General features: G+C 39.4%; 1 protein-coding gene across 1 annotated transcript in view; it reads right to left on the reverse strand.

The window, feature by feature from the left end:
• Positions 1 to 17,313, reverse strand: part of Vps8 (vacuolar protein sorting 8) — a 94,213-nt gene that overhangs the window by 55,846 nt on the left and 21,054 nt on the right. The window contains exons 7-14 of the mRNA XM_076174111.1: positions 16,522 to 16,701; positions 15,964 to 16,215; positions 12,062 to 12,145; positions 11,780 to 11,929; positions 3,452 to 3,659; positions 798 to 1,417; positions 251 to 370; positions 22 to 161 (exon numbers count right to left, since the gene is read on the reverse strand). Of these exons, the coding sequence (XP_076030226.1) occupies positions 22 to 161; positions 251 to 370; positions 798 to 1,417; positions 3,452 to 3,659; positions 11,780 to 11,929; positions 12,062 to 12,145; positions 15,964 to 16,215; positions 16,522 to 16,701 (1,754 nt within the window). The remainder of the gene's footprint in view (positions 1 to 21; positions 162 to 250; positions 371 to 797; positions 1,418 to 3,451; positions 3,660 to 11,779; positions 11,930 to 12,061; positions 12,146 to 15,963; positions 16,216 to 16,521; positions 16,702 to 17,313) is intronic.

Consider the following 17,313-nt stretch of genomic DNA (forward strand, 5'->3'; position numbering starts at 1 on the left):
GATGATAATCTTCATACTTACAATCCTGCCTTCTGTGCACATTCCAACAAATGATCCATGTCATAGTGAGCTATGCCACCCTCCTGTAACAACTCCAGCAAAGCAGTTTGTCTCTCTTCATGATGACTCTCAGTGCTAGTATCTGTCAAATGTGCAAGCACCTGTCGCAATATGGCCCATGATTAGAAAACAGCTGACAAACAGAAGTTCCAGAGAGTTCATGACATACAAAGGGTTCTCTATTATCTACCTGCTCAAATAGTTGTCTATTGACTGCTATAGCACCTTGCTGCTTTGACATTTGGCGAGCAATGAATGTAAACAGGCATCCAAGCTGCATTGGACCAAACTCATCCCCATTAACCATAACCTGAAAGTAAGAGAAAGTTGCAAATTCTAATAAATATATCTTAAGAACCAACACTGAACCTTTCATAAAGAGAAAAGGCTTCAACCAACCTCCTTGCCAATTTTCATAAAATGCCATGATTTTGGAATCATACATTTCTTTATTCAACACTTTTTCATTATAAAAAAAAAAATAAATAAATAAATAAATAAATAAATAAAATAAATAAATACTAGGAGGGTCCAGCCATAGGTTAACATGGACCTGCTGTTCAAGCTAATTAAAAAGTGTAAATTATAACGGATGGGGTCACAGCAGGAGATTAATTATAGACTCTTTCTCCACCTTATTTATCATAAATCACAAGTATTAAGAGAAGGGGGAAGTCAGGTTTATTATTCTAATTTGATCATTCATATATTGATCACAAAAAATATGGATATCTTACCTGTAACAAGATATCTACAACCCTCTGTCTTTGGCGCATTCCCAATTCTGTTGTGAACTCTTCCTCTTCAAATGCCAAGGCAAGAACATTCAGAAATTCCCTTGTATCAAACTTGAGCAGTGTCCTTAATACTGGATAAGCTTGTTCTGAATCTTTGGCATTTTTTGAGTGGAGTGATGTGATACACTTAAATACTTCATGTTTAACTTGCCTTAGCTGCTCTGATGCAATATTCCCATGAGGGTAGGCCCTCCCCGCCAAACAGCATGATATGTACACGAGAATCTTATTGCCTAACGTCACTTGTGTGTCTGTCAATGACGCATTGGTTGATAAAGCACTTTGTAGTTCTGTCACTAGCTCCTCGAGTGGTGTAACATAGTCCATCATCCCTTGATTGTACATATAGAAGATAGCATCATAGAGACCATGATTCCAGCATAAGGTCATTGCTTGGTGAATATCCAGAGAGGTGACATTAAGATGAACAATACAAGCCTGAACAGCCTGTAAGCGGTTGGTGGCTTCGTAGTGGGAGATGAAGTACTGAGTGATGCTTGGGGAAATATCTGGCAGTTGGTCATTCAATAGGAATGGTTCTAAAGATTCTAAAAATATCCCTGCAAATATGAAATTGTATGACAATCAATGAATAAACATACATAAAGAATTAAAAGACAAAAGTTATGTGTACACTAATGACCTTTTCCCTTTATAAGGGAAATTGCCAAGTCAAAGCACACACCCACAATACCTCAATACGACACTTGTGAACAGAAACTAAAATCTTCCCCATTGAATATCACATGAAAGATAGGTACACAATTCTATGCTAGAGCCCTCAATCCCACTTTCCCATCCAGTATCACACAAGTAGTACCAGCTATAGCCCTGCCTGGTGGCCACTGCTGGTTATCCAGGAGATGTGGGTCTCTTGCAAGACAGATGTGGGACAACAGATTGACACATCCACATCAAAACAAGTAATATTCACTGAACCACCCATCCCAGCTCTTTGATGGGTAAATGGTCTTCCAATCCTTTACAACAATGCTCAAGTCTAAATACGTGAAATGAGACACATTTCTTCCACAGCAAGGCCTGACAGCTGAAGTTGGTTACCCCCCCCCCGCTTCACCATAAAAGCAACATCCCTTATTACTCAATCCATCCATATTCCAAGGGCTTTTTCCCCCTTATCTGGAAGGTAGCCAAAGTCAACAGTCAAATAATGACAGGATACACCAAAACTACCCCAATAGAACTTCTGCATAATGAAACCAAAATCCTCCTCATAGAACATCACATGGAAATACGAGGTACATAGAATAGGCCTGGCCACAGAAGCAAACTCCCCTAAATGTAACCATCACACAAAAGACAATGAGCACATCTTATACTGCGTCACCCTAGTCATATATAAACTATACATACATATATCCTAACAGTTTTTTCCCACTTACAAGAAAGGTAGTAAAAAACAAAGGCATAAAATCCACTCCTACTCATTCCATCCCCACATACTCCACACCCATTCACCCCCTCCCTCCCTCCCTCCTCTTATCTTGGCTCCTCCTGGATGACAGGTCATCCCTGCATCTCGCCCACTGCCTTGGGTCAGAAGCAATGAAGCAAGACACAGCACATCCACAGCAAGGTTGCCTCATTTAATTAGCAACCCCCTCTTTCCGTCCCAGCGTGCAGAAGAAGAGAAGATGGGGAGAATTCCTTTGGACTGTGTCAAAATATCATTCACATATACTCCCTCACCTCCCCCATCCCCTACCCACTCCCTTCCATGCATCAAAGCATCATCTATACACAACCATTCTCTACTCACCCCTATCTTCTGTCTTCCCCCTTTCTTCCTCAACAGACATTCCTCACCTTCCCAATGCACCACCCCATCCATGTATAACTTTAACAGCCAACGCAACATAACATCCCTAGCCAAGTCCCACCTCTACCTCAAACCACTCACTTTCTCCATTTCTAATTCTAACACAAGCCCTACTACTCTCGTTTAAATTCTTGATGGGTCTTAACATTTTTCCTCCTATCTCATATATCTAAACTAATAACACAATATTTCTTCCTTGAAAGACTTATGTGCCAAGCTGTTCCCAGTTACCTGGGAACCATGGGTCTTCTGCAAGAGAAACCTGGGGCAACAGCCTGATTGACTCTGCCATACAGTGAACCCCCCTTCATTCACTCAAAATATAAAGTACAAATCAAATGAGAATATCCCTTCATCTATTTACAATCTCCCTCCATTCACTCCTTCTGTACTCTCTCATCTCTACTCTACAAACATTGTGTGTATTCAAAGCCCCCTTCATCCCATCCATCCATCCCATTCTCACTTTTCTCTTAAAAGTTCACTCTATCCATTTCTGCTTTCCACACTCTCTTTTCTACTCTTTCCTTATTCATTCCTTCTATATGCCCAGACCACCTCAGCGCTGTGTGTTCTACACTATCTGACAGTTACCTCCCTATCTCCATTGTCTGCCTCATTTCTATATTACTCACTCTATCCATTATTGGAACTACAGGATAAAAAAGTCAAGGGTCATCACCAATTTACTATGATCCTATAAACTTAAATGATATCAAACTAGTTAATATACACACAAAAATAAATAAATCACCTCTTGAAATAGCATCATCACTGAAGGTTTCCCAAACACGTGAGAAGAGCAGATCGGTGAGGTCAGCCCCAATGGTTACATGGATACAGTGAGGAACCACTTGACTGTAGTGCTGGCTTAGTGCTGGCAGGTTGCTTCGATCAGGACAGCTCTCCACACTGTAGCTCAAGTACTTGTTTAAAAGTTCAGTGATCTTTTCTTGAATAAGCTGTGTTGGTAAAAGAATATCGAAGATAATATGAAATAATAACAAGAAAACATAAAAAGGAAAATGTTTTAACCACTAACACTACCACTTCCAAAGAAATTAAGAGAGGAAAGGAAGGCGAATCAAGTAGAGAAGAAAAGGTTAAAGGTGCAGCTGGAGAGATGATAATGGAAGAGACTGCAGTAAGAAGAAGATGAGCAGAGTACTTTAGAAGTTACTAAATGTGAAGGTGGATAGGGAAGGAAAGGTAGTTGCAGTGGGAAGCACTATGAAAACGAGTGATGAATGAGGAAAATGGAGGAGAAATATGTAAAGATGTGATGATTACAAAGGATTACAAAGGCAGAGCATGCCGACAGGAGACCTTTTGATCCATATCTAGGTCGGATGCAAAAAAAAAAAAAAACAAAAAAAAAAAACCACATACATATATATATACATATACATATATATCATATTAATGATAAATTAAAACTATAATAATGTAAAAATAACAAATAAAATACATAAATAAATGCATAGGTATAGTTGAATAACAAACAAACAGGTAAATAGTAAATGATTATAAATTGACATATAACTAATAATAAATGAAAATCAGACAGACAAATTATAACAAAACAAAAAACAAATAATATAACATAAATTATAATCATTACAGCATCTTACTTAGGTATTTATCTAAATGATTCTTAAAGCTTTGAACTGAACTACATTGCACTACCTGTGCAGGAAGTTTATTCCATTCATTAACTACACGGTTGGCAAAGTTGTTTCTACCTACTTCCAAATTGAATCTATTTCCGGACAGTTTGAGACCATTGTTTCTTGTCTGATTCTCATTCAATGTGAAAATTTGGTCACTTTTGATGTTGTCAATTCCCTTTAAAATCTTAAAGACCTGTATCAAGTCACCTCTGAGTCTACGCTTTTTTAGGGAAAATAGATTCATGTGCTTAAGTCGATTTTTGTATGATTTATTTTTGATATTTGGAATCAGTTTTGTGGCTCGCCGTTGTACTTTTTCCAGTCTGTCAATGTCTTTAATGAGATTCGGTGACCATACGGAAACAGCATATTCCAAATGTGGACGAACTAACGATTTATATAGCTTGTTAATGAGTGATGGAGTTTTAAAATCAAAAGATCGCGCAATCAATCCCAGAATCTTATTTGCTTTCTCAGAGGCTGAAATACACTGCTTGGATGATTTGAGGTCGTTACTGATAATTACGCCGAGATCTTTTTCACTATCCACTTTTGTTAACGAATTTCCAAATAACTTGTAATCGTACTTACTGTTATTTTTACCTATGTGCATTACCTTGCATTTACTTGTGTTATATTTCATTAGCCACTTTTCAGACCATTGCTGTAATTGATCTAAATCTTCTTGAATATCTAATTGGTTTGAGTGATCATTTGCCACTCCGCACAGTTTTGTATCATCAGCAAATTTGGAAACAGTAGATTTTAGTCCATGGTCTATATCATTTATATATACTATGAATAGAAGTGGCCCAAGAACGGAACCCTGAGGAACTCCACTTGCAACACTTTTCCATCCAGAAGTTTTTCCATTTAAAACAACTCTCTGTTTTCGACCTTTCAACCAATTACTAGTCCAACCTAATAGGCTACCACTTATTCCATGCAAAGCTAATTTAGTAAGTAGTCTTTCGTGTGGGACGGTATCAAAAGCTTTTGCAAAGTCTAGATATATTAAATCTATATTGTTTCTTTTGTCATAATTCAAGATAACTGTGTTGTAGAATTCGAGTAAGTTAGTCACACAAGAACGTTTCCGTCTGAAACCATGCTGGCTATCATTTATCAAACGGTTACTTTCTAAATGACGTTCGACAGCATCTCTGATGATAGTTTCCATTATTTTTCCTACGATCGAAGTCAAACTTATAGGCCTATAGTTATTTGGTTTCTTTTTGTCACCTTTTTTGAATATGGGAGTAACGTTAGCTAGCTTCCATTCTCTTGGGACATCTCCGGATATGATGGATTTCTTGAAAATAATTTCTAATGGAACAACAATCTCATTTTTCATTTCCTTTAAGATTCTTGGATGCCAACCGTCAGGCCCTGGTGTTTTATTAACTTTGAGTTTGTCTATACACCTTTTAATTTTTTCTTTTGTTATATTTACCGTACCGAGTAAGTTTACCCCAGACTTTTCACAGGTTTCAGTTTGGAATTCACTTTGAGGTGTTTCGTTTACGAATACCGAGCTAAAATAATTGTTTAAGATATTACACATTCCTTCATTTGAATATTCAAGTTGACCGTCAGCAGATAATAGTGGACCAATGTGATTCCTAACAACCTTTTTATCTCTAATGTAACTATAGAATTCTTTGGGATTCTCTTTGGATTTATCAGCTATGTTCATTTCGTATTGTCGTTTTCTTTTTCTTATTGTCTTTTTTAAATATCTCTGTATTGATACTTATATTTCTTATAAGCCTGTCTCTTTTTAGCAATACTTTTTTCAGTTTCTTTGTCGAGCCACTTTGGGCGAGCCTGATTTGGTGGACGTCTGTCCTTAAAAGGAATGTAAGTTTGAATCATCTTAGTGAGCGTATTTTGAAATATTTCCCACATCTGATCTACAGGTCTTTCATTTAATTTTGCCTCCCAATCTGTAAGCTGAAGCTCCTGACGTAGTTCTATGAACTGAGCTTTACTGAAATCGGGTATTTTAGAAGCACAATTATCTATTCTAAAATTGTTTAGGAGTTTGAATCTGACTAAGTTGTGATCGCTATTTGCAACAGATTCACCGACTTCTACATCAGTTACCATGCTTTCGCGGCTAGTGATCAATAAATCGAGTAAGTTTCCATATCTTGTGGGCTCTTTTACATGCTGAATTAAGTAATTGTCACCAAGAAAATCAATCAAGCGACTACCTATATGGCCATGTTCAAGGGTCATCCAATCAATGTCAGTAAAATTGAAATCACCCATTATCAATAAATCCCGGTTGCAGAAACTAGACAGTTCTTGAAATAACAGTTTGTCGTCTGCTAATGATAATGTCTTTGGCCTATATATTACACCTATATTCATTTTTTGTCCATTTGTTTGGGTTAACTCTACCCACAAAAAGTCATATGCATCCTGTTTCACTTTCTCTAAAACACAAGCATGAACATTGTTTTTAACGTACAGTAGAACACCCCCACCTTTCTTGTGGTTTCTATCCTGATGAAAGTGTTTAAATCCCGCAATATTAAATTCAGCTTCGAACTCTGTACCATTTAACCATTTCTCAGTTATTCCTATCATATCGAGATTTTCGCTTTTGACATACGCCTGTATTTCTTGAAATTTGTTCCTAATACTACGAGCATTAAAGTACATAGTTTTAAGAAACTCGTGATTATTTCTTTTTGACACATTTTGAGTTTCAATATCATGTCTTATATTATCATTTTGTTTTTTATTTATGCCTTGCTCTATATTATTATTATTTGGTCCTTCATTGACATTCAATGCCTCATTAACATTTCTCCTATCAAAATTAATATTTCCCCCATCACGGACATCTGGTCGATTACGGTCATCCGATCTATTTTGTACATTTTGTCCCCCCTACGTCACCGTGATTCACGCCGGCCTCCCGTCGTTCAGTGACATTATGTCCGGCATCCCTTTCTAAAATTATATTTTGTCCTCCAGTGACATTATATCCTACCGTGATATTTTTTCCTCCACTATAATTACATCCCATCGTGATCTTTTGTCTTCCACTGTCATTACATCCTATCTTGATATTTTGGCCTTCATTGACATTCTGTCTGGTATCTCTTCCTAAAATTATATTTTGTCCTTCACTGACATTATATCCTACCGTGATATTTTCTCCTCCATTATCATTACATCCTATCGTGATATTTTGTTCTCCACTTTCATTATTTCCCATCGTGATCTTTTGTCCTCCACTGTCATTACATCCCATTGTGACATTTTGTCCTATGACATTACATCCTAATGTGTCATATCGTCCTCTAGCGACATTACATCCTATCATGATATTTTGGCCTTCATTGACATTCTGTCCGGTATCCCTTCCTACAATTACATTTTGGCCTTCAATGACATTATATCCTACCGTGATATTTTCTCCTCCATTATCATTACATCCTATCGTGATATTTTGTTCTCCACTATCATTACTTCCCATCGTGATCTTTTGTCCTCCACTGTCATTACATCCCATTGCGACATTTTGTCCTATGACATTATATCCTAATGTGACATTTCGTCCTCTAGCGACATTAAATCCTAAAATTATATTTTGTCCTATACTGGTACATTGTTCTACATTAATGCTATACTCTACACTGAAAGCAGTTATTAAAGTGATGAGAGCAGGCAAGGCACCTGGGTTAGATGGGTGTCATGCAGTGTCTAAAACAGGGAGGTACAGTGGTGGTGGACTGGCTGAAGTTATTTAATGTTTCCCTAAAAGAGGGTATAGTGCCAGAGGACTGGAGGAGCACTTGTATAGTTCCACTTTACAAGGGAAAAGGAGACAAGTGTGAGTGTAGCAGTTTCAAAGGGATCAGTCTGTTTGGAGTAGTTGGGAAGCCTTATGGGAGGGTTTTGATTGAGGCTTATGACAGACTAATGACAGGGTTGACAGGAAGGCACTGTGTGAGGTATTGCAGATATATGGGATGAGAGGAAAGCTGTTAAGAGCCATCAAGAATTTTTACAAGAGTATTAGAGCCTGTGTTAGAATTAGAAATGGAGAGAGTGAGTGGTGTGAGGTAAAGGTGGGACTCTGCCAGGGATATATCATGTTGCCATGGCTGTTCAATTTATACATGGATGGGGTGGTGCAAGAGGTAAATGCAAGGGTAATGGCCTGGGGATTGGAGATGGTTAAAGAAAATGGAGAAAAGTGGGAGATAAGCCAGTTGTTATTTGCTGACGCACTGTGCTTGTATCAGGATCAGAGGAGGGATTAAGTAAGTTAGTGACTGAGTTTGGGAAGGTGTGCGAAAGAAGGAAGTTGATGATAAATATGGGTAAAAGTGAAGTGATGAGACATGCAAGGGAAGAAGATGGCAACAAACTGGAAGTTAGTTTTAAGGGAAAGAAGCTGGAGGAAGTGGATAGCTATAGATACTTGGGGACAAATGTGGTGGAAAAGGGAGTGGAGGTGAAGGTAGAATTTAGATTGAGAGAAACACGTAAATGTCTTGGGGGATTAAGAAATATAACGAGGAATAGACATTTGGGAATGGATGCTAAGAGGAGATTGTATGAAGGGGTGATTGTGCCAACAGCACTGTATGGGGCAGAAATATGGAACATAAGAGAGGAAGAGTTTAAATGTGTTTGAGATGAAATGCTTGAGAAGTATGGTAGGGGTTACTAGGCTGGATAGAGTGAGAAATGAGGAGGTGAGGAGGAGAATGGGGGTGGAAAGGGAGTTGGGAGATAGGGTTGATGAAAGAGTATTGGGATGGTTTGGACACATGGAAAGAATGAGTGAAGAAAGATTAGTAAAAGAAGTGTGGAAGGCAAAGGTGGAAGGAGTGAACATGAGGGTGTGACCAAGGATGAGATGGATGGATGGGGTAAAAGGGGCATTGGGAAAGAGGGGAATGTCTGTTGAGGAAGGAAGGGAGAAGACAAAATATAAGGGTGAGTGAAAAATGGTTGTGTATTGATGATGCTGTAAGGCATGGAAGGGAGTGGGAGGGGGATGGGGCGGTTGGTGAGGGAGTATATGTGAATGATATTTTGATGCAGCCCGAAGGGACTTCTTATTATATTTTTCTGCATGAGGGGACAGAGTGTGGAGTTGCCGATTAAATGAAGTGGCCTTGTTGTACATCTGTTGTGTCTTGCTGCATTGTTTCTTACCCAGGGCAGTGGGCAAAATGCAGGGATGACCCGTCATCCAGGAGGAGTCAATAAAAGAGGGAGGGAGGAAGGAGTGGTGAATGGGAGTGGAGTATGCGGAGGTGAAATGGGTGGGAGTGGATTTATGCCTTTGACTTTGGCTACCTCCCTTGTAAGGGGGAAGAAGCCTTTGTTATAAGTATGTACTACTACCACAACCACTAATACTGGATGAGTTATTTTCATTGAAAGAGAAGGCTACAAGAGAGAAATAGGCAGTATTTCAAGGAATTGTTAATTGAACAAAGAGGTGGGCCTAAAAGAATGGCAGTGATGTGAGAGGGGAATAGCAAGGCAAAATGAGATACAAGTAGTACTGAAAGAGACGAAAGCTAGAAAGGCATCTAGATTAGAAAGATGTCGCACAGAATAACTGACAATAGATGGAGTAGTAGTAGTAGACCCCCTACCATAGGGAGCAGAGGCAAAAAGGAAAATATATGATCAAAGAAGTGGTACAAAACAGTTTTAAAGAGAACAGCATTATGCCAGGATAGTTGCAGTACAAAAAGTAGCACCATTCCTCTAGGAGTAGGGATTTTCTCCAACATAGACAAAATGTGTGGCTCTAGTTTTGAGGAGGAAGAAGCCCTTGGGATATAAAATAAAATAGAATTGATGGAGTAATTAGCATAAATAGACTTCATTTGATTCTGTTTAATGTAATAAACTGCTCCTCTCTGAGAGGGTGAAGATGGTACCCCCTTATAGAGAATATGGAGGACTTTTTGAGGCAGGAAATTTAACATAGTATGCCCAAAGTATAATAATATATTTAGTGTTATTGTATTAATAAGGGCATACAATCAGACCCTGTTGTGGAAGTGCTGTGTCTTGTTGCACTGCCTAAGACATGAGCAAGAGTAGTGGGGAGAATAATGACCCTTTATCTACAAGAAGCTAAGATGGGATTATTTTTTTTTATGTATGCTTTGACTGAGCCATCCTTAAATGGGAAAGGGCCCTTTGGTATATGTAATAGTAATATTAATTGCTGCCTAGAATTATATTGAATGGCTAACCCACAGCTCCACAATGGCTGTCAACAGTACTTGGGCCCTTCCACAAATCTCTTTGAAAAGAAACAACATATGAATTACTGTCTGTGTTGTATTAGCTTTGGACTGCTTTCATGTCACTGGCTGAAAATAGTAGGAGGAGGAGAGCAATTGCCAATTGTCAGCTCTCCATGTGTGAAAAGGTGTAAGAAATACAATCAAAGTTAACAGTGAAAGATCTTGAGTCCAATCCAGAAAATGCATGTCAGACCCTGATGGAGGCAGGACCCATCTTACATGACCATCACAAGCAGGAACTAATCACTGGTCCCTTGGTATACATGTGTGCATGATTAAACATTTTCTAGGATCACATGTTGGACTCATGATTGACAGCTGTTATCCTCCCAGCTCAGAGCTTAGAGTTCATATATGGCCCAATCTAGGGGTAATGTTATGACCTTAATCAAACACACACCCAATTCTTTGCCCACCAAAGTGTTGGCTCACAGTTGCAGTGATGCTGAAATTTTTTCAGCTATGGGTATAACTTGAACTTGGACTGCTGAATTAGTGATCAAGAATAGGGTCAAGAGCAATACAGCAAGGCACAACACTTCTACATGACAGTCAAAATTGCTCCACCCCCACCCCACCACTTCATCATTTTGCAATCACCCTCTTCACTATTACAAAATAATAAACAGACCAGATAAGAACATCCCATTGGACCATGTCACCCCTTCATTCATTCACAATCTCCCTCAGCTCACTTCTCAATTTTGCACTGTATGTCATCCACCTTTTCACATATGGAGAGCTCATAACCAGTGAGTGCCACTCTTCTCCTATTTTTAGTTGAAGACACAGAAACAATACACTAATGCAACAGACAACAGTCCCAAATTTCTTCCAAGAGATCTCTACAAAGGAGCCCAATGACTGTTGCAAGCCACTGCAGGGCTATGGATTTCCAGTCATTGAAACTCAGGGCAACACTTTGTATTATTACTATTCTCCACAGTAATCTTCCATTGGCATTTCATATTTATGATTATTGGGTACATTTTTGCTATTCTTTCAAATATGTACATCAAACAAACTTATTTACATGCAAGAATAGTAAACTAAAAAACTATACATAGGTTTACAAAATATGACAAATAAAATGAGTATACAACAACCTACCTCTTTTCTCTTTTCCCGTTTGTGTGTCAGCCCAACAACTGCATGAGCTTTATCCTGGTAAATATCAAGAGCCAGCTGCAATGCCTCTTTCAGATGCCCCCCTTTCACCAAGTGCTCTAATCGATCTGTCCATGCCCTCATTGTGACAACCTGAATGATCAGTATGTGAATCTTAGCACACACACCATAAAATCAATTAATTATGCCACAAACATGGCGTTGGAAAAATTATTATACCAAGAATAGAAATATATAAAAAGGTAAACTTCTATCATTACTGACCTGAAATGACTTGGTCCCAAGCAAAAGTACTTGGGATCCAAAGCTGACCATAGAATGGTAACAAGCGTGCTCCCCTGCAAGTGCCTTGGTAATATAATGAAAAAAGTATCAGACAGCTGGACTACAAAGATATTATGACTTGTACATACAATACACTATATAAACAAAAGAAATTCAGAGATAAAGTTATGTCCTTTTCTTTTTGCATATATCAATACAAATCCAATGTACTGTTAGCAGATGGGAGGGGGAATGAATGGGTATTAGTTGGGTGTGGGATGGGTGTAGAAAGAGTACATGCTCTGACTCAGCCCCTTATATGAGAGAAAGTACTTTTTGTTGTAGCACATGTGGCTGGAATGCTCATGGGGTCCCACTTCTTTCCCTCCATTTGTCAAACCTTGCCTTGAATTCTTTTATACTATTGGCTTTGGTTTTATTTTCATCCAACTTATTTCACAAGTTTACAGTTCTATGTGGAAAGCTTTACTTCCTGACACCTTTTATTATATATATATATATATATATATATATATATATATTTTTTTTTTTTTTTTTTTTTTTACCAGTTTTTTTTTACAGTGGGTAAGGAATGGGGGGTTGTCAGGGAGTGATTATGTGTGAATATGTTGACACGGCCCGATTAAATGAAGCAACCTTGCTGTGGATGTGCTGTGTCTTGCTACATTGCTTCTGACCCAGAGCAATAGGCAAGATGCAGAGATGACCTGTCATCCAGGAGGAGCCAAAAGGGAGGGAGAGAGGGAGGGGTGGTGAATGGGAGTGGAGTGGGTGGGGATGAGGTGGGTGGGAGTGCAATCATGCCTTTGGACTTTGGCTACCTCCCTTGTAAGGGGAAAAAGCCCTTGTTATATGTATATATGTACAAAAGGTAGGGAGGTTCTTAGAGTGAACTCTTTGAATGAGAAGGAAAAGGAGAAGGAGTACAGAAAGAAGCTGAAGGAGGAGTGGGAGGGAGTAAAGGGTAGAGTAGAGCTGGGTGTGGAGGAGGAATGGGGATGGTTCAAGGAGGGAGTCATAAAGTGTACAAGGATGGTGTGTGGAACAAGAAGGACAGGGGGAAATAGAAGAAAGGGTAGTGAATGGTGGGATGAGGAAACAAAGAAGGTTGTAGAAGAGAAGAAGCGAGCTTTCACAGATTGGTTACAAAATAGGACGTGGGAGTCATATGAGAGGTACAAAGAAAAGAAAAGAAGTAAAGCAAAAGGTAAAGGTTGCAAAGAGGAGAGCAGATGTGAAATGGGGTAAGAGTTTGACAGAAAATTTTGAAAGTAATAAAAAGATGTTTTGGAAAGAAATTAAGAGAGGAAGAGGAGGCAAATCAAGTAGAGAAGAAAAGGTAAAAGGTGCAGATGGAGAGATGATAATGGAAGAGAAGGCAGTAAGGGGAAGATGGGCAGAATATTTTAGGGAGTTGCTAAATGTGAAGGAGGATAGGGAAGGAAAGATTGCTGCAGTGGGAAGTGCAAAGAAAATGAGAGTGATGAATGAGGAGAATGGAGGAGAAATACGGAAGGATGAGGTGAAGGCAGTTGTTAAGATGATGAAAGCAGGTAAGGCACCTGGTCTGGATGGATGCCATGCGGAATGTCTGAAAAAGGGAGGTACAGTGATGGTGGACTGGTTGGTGAGGTTATTTAATGTTTGCTGGAGAGAGGGTAGAGTGCCAGAGGACTGGAGGAGTGCCTGTATAGTTCCTCTTTACAAGGGAAAAGGGGACAAGTGTGAATGTAGTAGTTTCAGAGGGATTAGTTTGTTGAGTGTAGTTGAGAAGGCTTATGGGAGGATCTTGATTGAGAGGATTAGGAGAGGAACAGAAGGAGTAATTGGTGAGGAACAGTGTGGATTTAGGACAGGTAGGGGTTGTGTAGATCAGATCTTTGTGGTAAGACAAATATGTGAGAAAGCTATAGGAAAGGGAAAGGATGTATTTTGGGCTTTTATGGATCTGGAAAAGGCTTATGATAGGGTAGACAGAAAGGCACTGTGGGAAGTTATGCAGATATACGGGATAGGAGGAAAGCTTCTGGGAGCTGTCAAGAGTTTTTATGAGAGTAGTAGAGCTTGTGTCAGGATTGGAAATGGAGAGAGTGAGTGGTTCGAGGTAAAGGTGGGACTTCGTCAAGGATGCGTTATGTCGCCCTGGCTGTTCAACTTATACATGGATGGGGTGGTGCGAGAGGTAAATGCAAGGGTAGTAGGTCAGGGATTGGAGATGGTTAAAGAAAATGGAGAAAAGTGGGAGGTGAGCCAGCTGTTGTTTGCGGACGACACTGCGCTTGTGGCAGGATCGGAGGAGGGATTGAGAAAGTTGGTGGCAGAGTTTGGGAGAGTATGTGATAGAAGAAAGCTAAAGATAAATGTGGGTAAAAGTAAGGTGATGAGATGTACAAGGGGTGAAAGTGGCAGTAGACTGGAAGTGAGCATTAAGGGAGAACGACTGGAGGAAGTGGATAGTTTTAGATACTTGGGTGCAAATGTGGCAGGGAAAGGTGGAGTGAAAGTGGAGGTAGAATGTAGATTGAGAGAAGCGAGTAAATGCCTTGGTGGATTAAAGAGCGTAATGAGGAATAGACATTTGGGAATGGATGCTAAGAGGAGACTGTATGAAGGAGTGATTGTGCCAACAGCACTGTATGGGGCAGAAACATCGAACATAAGAGAAGAAGAGAGAAGGAGTTTGAATGTGTTTGAGATGAGGTGTCTGAGAAGTATGATGGGGGTTACTAGGCTAGATAGTGTGAGAAATGAGGAGGTGAGGAGGAGAACAGGGGTGGAAAAGGAGTTGGGAGATAGGGTTGATGAAAGAATATTAGGATGGTTTGGACACATGGAAAGAATGAGTGAAGAAAGACTGGTAAAAGAGGTGTGGAAGGCAGATGTGGAGGGAGTGAACATGAGGGCACGTCCTAGGATGAGGTGGATGGATGGGGTGAAGGGGGCTTTGGGGAAGAGGGGAATGTCTGTTGAGGAAGGACGGGAGAGGACAGAAGACAGGGGTGAATGGAGAATGGTTGTATATGGATGATGTTGTGATTGCATGAGGTGGAATGGGCGGGTGGATGGGGGGTGAGATAGTATGTGTGAGCAAAATTTGACGCAGCCCGAAGGGATTTCTCCCCGTCCTCTCATTTTATGCAATGGGGGGACGGAGAGGGGGGGTCGCCGATTTAATGAAGCGGCCTTGCTATGGATGTGCTGTGTCTTGCGACACTGCTTCTGACCCAGGGCAGTGGACAAGGTGCAGGGATGACCCATCATTCAGGAGGTGCTAAGATAAGAGGGAGGATGGAGGGGTGTGGAGTGTATTCAGGAATGGAATGGGTGGGAATGATTTTATGCCTTTTTCTTTTTGGCTACCCCCTTTGTAAGGGGGAAAAAGCCTTGGTATATGTATGTATGTATGTATGTATGTACTATGCCCTTCTGTCAATTTTTCTTCTCATACCAATAATATGTATGTAACTATGTATGTTTATATGTTTGTATGTATGTATGTATGTATATATGTTTGTATGTATGTATATACATATATACATATTGTTGGCAGTCAAATTATCTGAAAAAGTCAGCAGCTCCAACTGAAGTATAATTCAGAGATCTTACACTGCCTACAGTCAATTAATCCTATCCACCGGGGCTGGCGCAGTCAATTAGACAATAAGATTCAACAAGACAATTTTCATTCCAGAATGTGTCCCTCAGCTAATAAAATGTACTGTTATTAGCTAATAGTAAGGGACTTGCATCAGTAAGTACTTGAATGCACTGGAGCTGCTATCTTTTTCTCCATGTAATACAATCTATCAAGTATGTTATGTTAATGGGATTATTCTATTCACTCTTCTAATCTCCCAGATACAAAAATCATATAAACTCACCATTGCTTTGCTAACATTCCCTCCTGTAGCAATTGCTTTGAAATGTGGAGATGCATACACAAGACCTAAGTGTGCTAAGTCAACCGTCTCAAGCTCCTCCTGTGTCTTGACATCAATAACGTGCAGCTGCTCCCGGGTGTCCATAACAGCTAAGGTCCGAGAGTTGAGCCAAGCCAGTGCTTGCAAGTGATAATGTACAACCATCTTTTGCAATGGAATGAACTGCAACTCCTCCATGCTTCCATGAGTGAGCTGTAACATACATTTATGTCAATAAAACTTCCGCATTGGGTAGGAAGACATCAGAAATTATTCATCAACTTTTACCATGAAGCATAGGCATTCCACATTTTTAATTTCTTCATCATACAATAGCTTCATTTGTCAGACCCTCCTGTGGAGGTGATGTGTCTTGCTGCATTGCCTCTGACCAAGCAGTATTGTAGGGGATAGGAATGACCCTTCATATACAAGGAGCTAAGAAGAAGATGTGAATGGGTTTTTTGGATGGATGTGAGTTAATCTCCACCTATATAAACATAATTCCTTTGAACTCACCTGGTAGAAATAAACGCTGTCCTCCCGACCAAAGGCCAATACTGGATCAATGACTCTGTTGCCATTGCGCGTCTGAATAATAACAAACTGCCATGCCAGCAGAGGGAGCGTCTTCTGATCACATTTCAATGGGTGGGAGAACAGAACCCTCAAGTGTGGCTTTAATGAAACTACAATTACCTGAAAAATTTAGTCACTGGTTACTCAAAACCAGGGAGGTAAGACCTATTAATTTATAACAAAGTTGACTATGAAAAATTAATAACAACAAGACCAAGAGATCCACAGTCAGTAAACATTAATTAAATCAGAATTCATCTATGATCATAGCCCTAAACTAGCCTTTCCATGTTCTTAATAATCAGCTCACTGGTTCTTCCATTGTATTGAATTAAAATTATGACTTTTCCATGCCAGAAATGTGGAAAAGAAAACACCAAATTCAACTTAATAATACCCTGAAACCAAAAGCTTACAAGTTGAATGATACATAACAATTTCATTCAACTAAATACAGTCTTAAGGACTGAATGACACAATCAATCTTTAATTAACAAGACAGCATAAGACAGCATCATGATATCCTTTTACATGAATAAAATCTGTATTTACTTAATTACATAAGAACATAAGAATGAAGGAGACTGCAAGAGACCATAAGGCCTACACTAGGCAGTTCCATGTCCATTTCCACCTGTCATCCCCACCCATAAGTTATCCATTTCTTAAAACAACTGATAGTTTCAATGCTAACTACATGGTTACTAAGTCTATTCCATTTGTTGATCACCC

This window comes from Oratosquilla oratoria, chromosome 35, assembly GCF_046742065.1.
Source record: "Oratosquilla oratoria isolate Oo_2021 chromosome 35, ASM4674206v1, whole genome shotgun sequence".
Lineage (NCBI taxonomy): Eukaryota > Metazoa > Arthropoda > Malacostraca > Stomatopoda > Squillidae > Oratosquilla > Oratosquilla oratoria.